This window comes from Oratosquilla oratoria, chromosome 11, assembly GCF_046742065.1.
Source record: "Oratosquilla oratoria isolate Oo_2021 chromosome 11, ASM4674206v1, whole genome shotgun sequence".
In the NCBI taxonomy this organism is placed as follows: domain Eukaryota; kingdom Metazoa; phylum Arthropoda; class Malacostraca; order Stomatopoda; family Squillidae; genus Oratosquilla; species Oratosquilla oratoria.
The window spans coordinates 20,442,583-20,450,082 of record NC_134787.1 but is presented as its reverse complement, the minus strand read 5'-3'; the positions used below and the strand labels follow the sequence as shown (position 1 = coordinate 20,450,082).

At 43.3% G+C, this 7,500-nt stretch overlaps 2 protein-coding genes across 2 annotated transcripts in view; one reads left to right on the top strand and one right to left on the bottom strand.

The window, feature by feature from the left end:
* Positions 1-7,500, top strand: part of LOC143029984 (uncharacterized) — a 67,488-nt gene that overhangs the window by 35,927 nt on the left and 24,061 nt on the right. The window lies entirely within an intron of this gene.
* LOC143029520 (uncharacterized) overlaps positions 5,574-7,500 on the bottom strand; it is an 8,693-nt gene continuing 6,766 nt past the window's right edge. The window contains exons 4-5 of the mRNA XM_076192174.1: positions 6,410-6,420; positions 5,574-5,782 (exon numbers count right to left, since the gene is read on the bottom strand). Of these exons, the coding sequence (XP_076048289.1) occupies positions 5,574-5,782; positions 6,410-6,420 (220 nt within the window). The remainder of the gene's footprint in view (positions 5,783-6,409; positions 6,421-7,500) is intronic.

Genomic DNA, 7,500 nt, shown 5'->3' with positions numbered 1-7,500 from the left:
TGTGTGTGTGTGTGTGTGTGTGTGTGTGTGTGTGTGTGTGTGTGTGTGTGTGTGTGTGTGTGTGTGTGTGTGTGTGTGTGTGTGTGTGTGTGTGTGTGTGTGTGTGTGTGTGTGTGTGTGTGTGTGTGTGTGTGTGTGTGAGAGAGAGAGAGAGAGAGACAGAGAGAGAGAGTGTGTGTGTGTGAGAAAGAGAGAGAGAGAGAGAGAGAGAGAGAGAGAGAGAGAGAGAGAGAGAGAGAGAGAGAGAGAGAGAGAGAGAGACAGAGAAAGAGTGTATGTGTGTGTGAGAAAGAGAGAGAGAGAGAGAGAGAGAGAGAGAGAGAGAGAGAGAGAGAGAGAGAGAGAGAGAGAGAGAGAGAGAGAGAAATTGAGAATCTGGGGTACCCAGGTTCTATCCCTTACCACCTATATTCATCCCTGATACTCCTTCGTATACTGAAATGGTTGACTATATACACAGGATTCAGACATTCAGGACCCTGAACATTCTGAAACTTCAGACTAAATTACTGTTCAAATTTGAACAAATGGTGAAGAAAAAGGAATGAGTTGTTAAGAGTTTGGCCTATTCCTGTAAAACTTATTGAATACATTTAATTGCACGCATCCACATACATAGTTGACTGCACGCACGCGCGCACACACACACACACACACACACACACACACACACACACACACACACACACACACACACACTCATGCAGACACATGTAACACATACACAGTCTTGACATAATTGCTTTCATGTATAAACACACAAACACAAAATATACAAACACACGCATACACACACACACACACACACACACACACACACACACACACACACACACACACACACACACACACACACACACACTTCGGTGGCGGAGTGGTAAAGCACTGGCCCCACAAGCCAGAGAACCGGGGTTCGATTCCCCGGTCGGGCGGAGATAAGTTGGGTTTGTCTCCTTTCACGTGTAACCCCTGTTCACCTAGCAGTGAGTAGGTACGGGACGTTAGTCAAGGAGTTGTGACCTTGCTGTCCCGGTGTGTGGTGTGTGAGTGGTCTCAGACCTACCCAGAGATCGGCAAATAATGAGCTCTGAGCTCACTGCCGTAGGGTGGTGTCTGGCTGTCTCGACAGAGACTGCAGCAGATCCGAGGTAAATACACACACACACACATTCATGCAGACATGTATGCATACACAAACACAGAATGTACAAACACACACACACACACACACACACACACACACACACACACACACACACACACACACACACACACACACACACACACACACACACACACACACACACACACACACACACACACACACACACACACAGTCTTGACATAATTGCTTTCATGTCACGAGCACGGGCGCCTTGTTCGACTGGGTTTGGGGGAGAAAAGGGAACCCACATGAGCAAGTCTTCTCCTCCTCCTCTTCCTCCTCCTCCTCCTCTTGCTCCGAACAGCGGCGCAGCGCGGCCGTTCTCGCTCGATGTTTCGTTGTTGTTGCCAAGTCCGATGCGCGCGCATCTGTCATTGCTATTCGTGGCGTCTCGCTTTGCTTGGCTTCGCTTTGACTCGCCTGGCATCGCTTGGCATCGTACTGGCTTTCCGTTTAACGTCCTTTCGCCTTCGTTCTCTTCGCTCCTGTCTTCGCGCCGCTTCGACCTTCTTCGATTGTCCTTACTTCCATTCCCTCGACTTCGCTTCGCTTGGCTTCGTTTATCGTCGTTCAAAAATGTCAGTCACGCTTCGCAAATACTGGGGGGAGGGGGTGGGGGGAAGGAGTGGGGGAAACTTGGGAGAAGGAATGGGTGGGGATGGGCGTCCGTGGGCGTGGTGCGGGGCAAGGGCGTCGTGTCTTTGCTATGATGGTATAAGCGACGTGTCGTGGGCGTGGTACCAAGGGAGGCGTGGTATGGCAGGATGTGGTATGTGGTATGGGTTTGATGTCGGCGTGGTGGCATGGGACGGGTTTTAGGGTTGCGGTTTTATGGTGGTATGGGGAGGAGGTTGTGTGTTTGTGGTGCATGGACCAAATGACCGTCAGTTGGTGGTGGGTTGAACACTATAGTATGTACTTGACGTACCATATCAACCAAGGTCACAGTGCCACTCAAGGTCAAACGAGGTCAGAAGGTCAACGAAAGATGTGCAGGTCGGACAGGCTCTGCTGCATGGCTCTTGCTTATTCTGCAGGTCTTGCATCCGATGCAGGCCGGGCAGGCTCTGCGGGTGCCACTCGTCTGCAGGCCGTGTAGGTCGGTCAATAACAGTCGTGTAGGCCTAGTGTACACACACACAGTTCAACTCTCACACAAAGAGAGCAGTCGTCACCTAAATAAAAACCTGAGGGGTAGCCACGTTATATATATATATATATATATATATATATATATATATATATATATATATATATATATATACATACATATATATATATATATATATATATATATACATACATACATATACCAAAGGGTTTTCCCCCTTACAAGGAAGGTAGCCAAAAAAACAAAGATTCAGAAACCACTCCCACCCATTCCATTCCCTACATACTCCACTCTCCTCTACGCTCTTCCCTCCCTCTTATCTTGGCACATTCTGGATGACGGGTCATCCCTGCATCTTGTCCACTGCCCTGGGTCAGAAGAAGTGCCACAAGACAGCACATCCACAGCAAGGGCACTTCATTAAATCGGCGAACCCCCCTCTCCGTTCCCTCATGCAGAAAAGAAGACGGGGAGAAATCCCTTCGGACTGCGTCAATTTATTTCTCATACATACTCCTTCACCCCCCATCCCCCATCCACTCCGCATCATGCATCACAGCATCATCCATACACAACTATTCTCCATTCACCCCTATCTTCTGTCCTCTCCCGTCCTTCCTCAACCGACATTCCCCCTTTTCCCAATGCCCCTTTTACCCCATCCATCTATCTCATCCTAGGTCGCCCCCTCATGTCCACTCCTTCCACCCTTGCCTTCCACACCTCTTTTACTAGTCTTTGTTCACCCATTCTTTCCATGTGTCCAAACCATCCCAATACTCTTTCATCAACCCTATCTCCCAACTCCCTTTCCACCCCCGTTCTCCTCCTCACCTCCTCATTTCTCACTCTATCCAGTCTAGTAACCCCTATCATACTTCTCAGACACCTCATCTCAATCACATTCAAACTCCTTCTCTCTTCCTCCCTTATGTTCTATGTTTCTGCCCCGTACAGTGCTGTCAGCACAATCACTCCTTCATACAGTCTCCTCTTAGCATCCATTCCCAAATGTCTTTTTCTCATTACACTTTTTAATCCCCCAAGGTATTTACTTGCTTCTCTCAATCTACATTCTACCTCCACCTCTGCTACCCCCTTTTCTGTCACATTCGCATCCAAGTATCTAAAACTATCCACTTCCTCCAGTCTCCCTTAATACTCACTTCCAGTCTGCTGCCACTCTCGTCCCTTGTACGTCTCATCACCTTTCTTATACCCACATTTATCTTCAACTTCCTTCGCACACCTTCCCAAACTGTCACTAACTTCCTCAATCCCTCCTGTGTGCATATATGATATATATATATATATATATATATATATATATATATATATATATATATATATATATATATATATATATAATCAGTCATTCGTTCGTAGTCCACTGCTGAACAAAAGCCTCCTACAAATTTCCCCATATCGTACCCAACCTTCTGTCTATTCTGCTACCTTTTCCACGCTTCCCATTACAAATCGTCCAGTAGGTAAATTGCCCGAAGAAATGCCCCCACTCTCGCCTGAATAAAATTGTTTGGCGGCAGCGTACACAACATCTAGATGCCCACGAAGACTATTCCTCCTCCTCTTCTTCCTCCTCCTCCTCCTCCTTGTGGTGGTGGATGTTATATGGTCTGTAGACTGACACCGCGTGTATCCTTGTGGACAATTTTGTGAAGATGTTATGGGTGGTGATGTTGCTGGTGGTGATGTTGGTGGTGGTGCTGGTGGTGGTGATGTTGGTGGTGATGTTGATGGTGGTGATATTGGTGGTGTTGGTGGTGGTGGTGGTGATGTTGGTGGTGGTGATGTTGGTGGTGATGTTGGTGGTGGTGATGTTGGTGGTGGTGATGTTAACGGTGGTGGTGGTGATGGTGGTGATGTTGGTGATGGTTGTGATGTTGGTGGTGGTGATAGTGGTGGTGATGTTGGTGGTGATGCTGGCGGTGATGGTGGTGGTGAAGTTGGTGGTGATGGTGGTGGTGATGTTGGTGGTGGTGGTATTACTGTTGGTGAAAGTGACTTTGCTCATTTTGCTCCAGCATCGTGACGCAGATAATGCAGATCATTTTACTACTCCGCTTCTTCGACTCCCTCCTCCTCCTCTCCCTCCTCCTTTAACGACGACATCCCTTCCGTTACGGGTGGCACTCTTCCCTGTATTCGAGCTGCCGTCACTATATTTTATTCATCTCAGGACTTCCCCCCCTCCCCCTCCCCCTCCCCTCGTCATCCTTAAAAAAATAGGAAGTCTAGGAACAGGACAAATCATAAAAAAAGAAAAATCCACAAAGAAAAAATATATGAATAGAGGAAAAAGAAAAAAGTCTATGAACAAAGAAAAAGTTTAGGAAGAGAACAAAAAATCTAGGAACAGGAAAAACAACTCAGAGGGGGAGAGAGTAAGAGAGATATAGATAGAAAGAGAGAGAAAGAGAGAGAAAGAGAGAGGAGAGAGTGAGGGAGGAGAGAGAGGAAGAAAGAGAGAGAGAAGAGAGAAAAAGAGAGAGAGAGAAAAAGAGAAAAAGAGAGAAAGAGAGGTATTACCGCATATGTGAAAGCCTCTTGCCGAGTCCAGATGAGTCGAGGGGACTCGGCATTGGCTCCTTACCCCTCTCTCTCTTTCTCTCTCTCCTATCTCTCTCGCTCTTCTCGCTTCCTCCCAGAAACTTCTGGAATTTACGTCTGGGAGCAATAAGTGCCGCTGATGCCATTTCCCATGGCAATGGAATCCTATTACTAGTCGGTCCCTATTTACTAGGACTATTTGCCTTTGGCTCTCATGCCTATTATGCCTTTGCCTATCTGTCTATTATTATTACTATTATTTGCCTATTAATGGAATCCTATTACTAGTCCGTCCCTATTACTAGTCCGTCCCTATTTACTAGTCCGTCCCTATTTGACTATTTGCCTATTATGTCTTTGCCTATTTGCCCATTATTATTATTTGCCTGTTAATGGAATCCTATTACTAGTCCGTCCCTATTTACTAGTCCGTCCCTATTTACTAGGACTATTTGACTATTTGCCTATTATACCTATCATGCCTTTGCCTATTTGCCTATTAATGGAGTCCTATTACTAGTCCGTCCCTATTTACCCGGACTATTTCCCTTTGCCTATTTTCCCGCTAACGTCCACAAGATGACAGACACATAGACAGGCCTTCCATGCAACACAACATTAAATCAACGGTCAAAACAAGAACAGGCCACTTTAGTCCGGGAGAAGAAACATAACGATATGAGGTCACGAACAGGAGCAACTCCTCATGACGTCAAAGCGAGTTTCCTACCCGAAGTGAACTATCCTGCTCTTGTCTCGACTCTTGACAGACTCTCCCATCACAGGAACACAACACAAAGAATTCTGACACACGGAACGATACATTCGGGAACAGGTGGCCACTGGCCACTCCAGACACGACAAGGACCATCTGAGGGCCACGACCCGTGGGGTGGCCATCTGTACTGCCTGTGCCGCTTCCTCGTCCTTTGCCTCTTGGGGAGTCGGGGGAGGGGGAGAGGTTAACTACCTTAATGAAAATCTAGTGTGACCCGCTCTGTTTTGTGTAGGATCTTTGTTAAAGCCCAGTTGATTTTGACTTTGTAACACACGCACACATGTACATATACATGTATGTACGTGTGCATATATCATATATATAAATATGTATATATATACACACACACATACACACACACGCATATATATATATATATATATATATATGTACGTTGGCATATATCATATATATAAATGTGTATATAAATATATACACACACACAATGTATATATACATGTATGTACGTGTACATATATCATATATATAAATATGTATACATACACACACACACATACACACACACAGACACAGACACACACACACACATACATATTAATCTTTGTGTTCGACTTAAGATTGTATTTTTCGTTATCTCATTTAAACCTTCCGTACTGGTTGGCTCTTTCCCTTCTGGGTGCCGCCAGGCGATTTTATTGATCTTTGAAACACATTGCTTACAAACGGGGTGCCACAGAAATCAATAACCTGGCGGTAGCCAGGATAAAATATAAAATGCCACTCGGTACAGAAGGTGCTAACAATAGATACATCAGCATTGTACCATCATTGTACCTTGTAATGGGCAAGAATCATATACTTATACTTATTTATCTATTAATTATTTATCTATCTGCTTTATCATTTTTATATACGGTATTCATTTATCTATCACTTTATCTAGTTATTTATCTATATGTTTACAGATACATATCTATTTATTTATTTCTATTTACTTATCTATTTGTCTTGGCGTTGATCTAACTTTGTGTTTCCCCAGTCCTTTATCCCAATTCTTGACCCAAAACAAGTTGATGCGGCAAATAAATAAGGATAAATTAATATATAAACAAAATGTCTTACGTCAAAGGTATCGTGACATGAAAAAATGCCGAAACACCGACATGACATCATTTAGATACTAAATGACGTCATGTCGTTGACCTCCTTAAGAAGAAGAAGAGTAAGAAACGAAAGACGAAAAAGAAGACGACGAGGGAAAAGAAAAATAAGACAAAAACCAGAAGAAGAAAACGAAGAACAGTAACGACAAGTACAAGAAGACGAAGAAGTCTCGAATTACGAACTCAGAGCCAGAAGAGCAGTTCGAGTCAATCTTGGGACAGGAGCTTCATCACGCCGACCTCCTCATTAACAAAACTCTCTGGATCGACTGACGCGTCACTCCTCCCATTCAGCGCAGTCAAGCAGCTGACACATTTCCGTCTCCGATGACGTCAGACGATTTTATTTAGCTATAATACACACACACACACACACACATATATATATATATATATATATATATATATATATATATATATATATATATATATATATATACATATATGTATATATACATATATGTATATATATATGTTTATATATATATATATATATATATATATATATATATATATATATATATATATATATATATAGAGAGAGAGAGAGAGAGAGAGAATGAAAGATGAAATGTTGTCTCATTATTCATTTTGGCATAAATTTATTTTCTTTTTTTCATCTACCTGCCGAAGGCGTTATTCATTAAAAATAATAATGATAATAGTAATAATAACAAAAATAATAATAATAACAAAGATAATACTACTACTAATAATAATCATGATAATCATTATGACAATAATAATAATA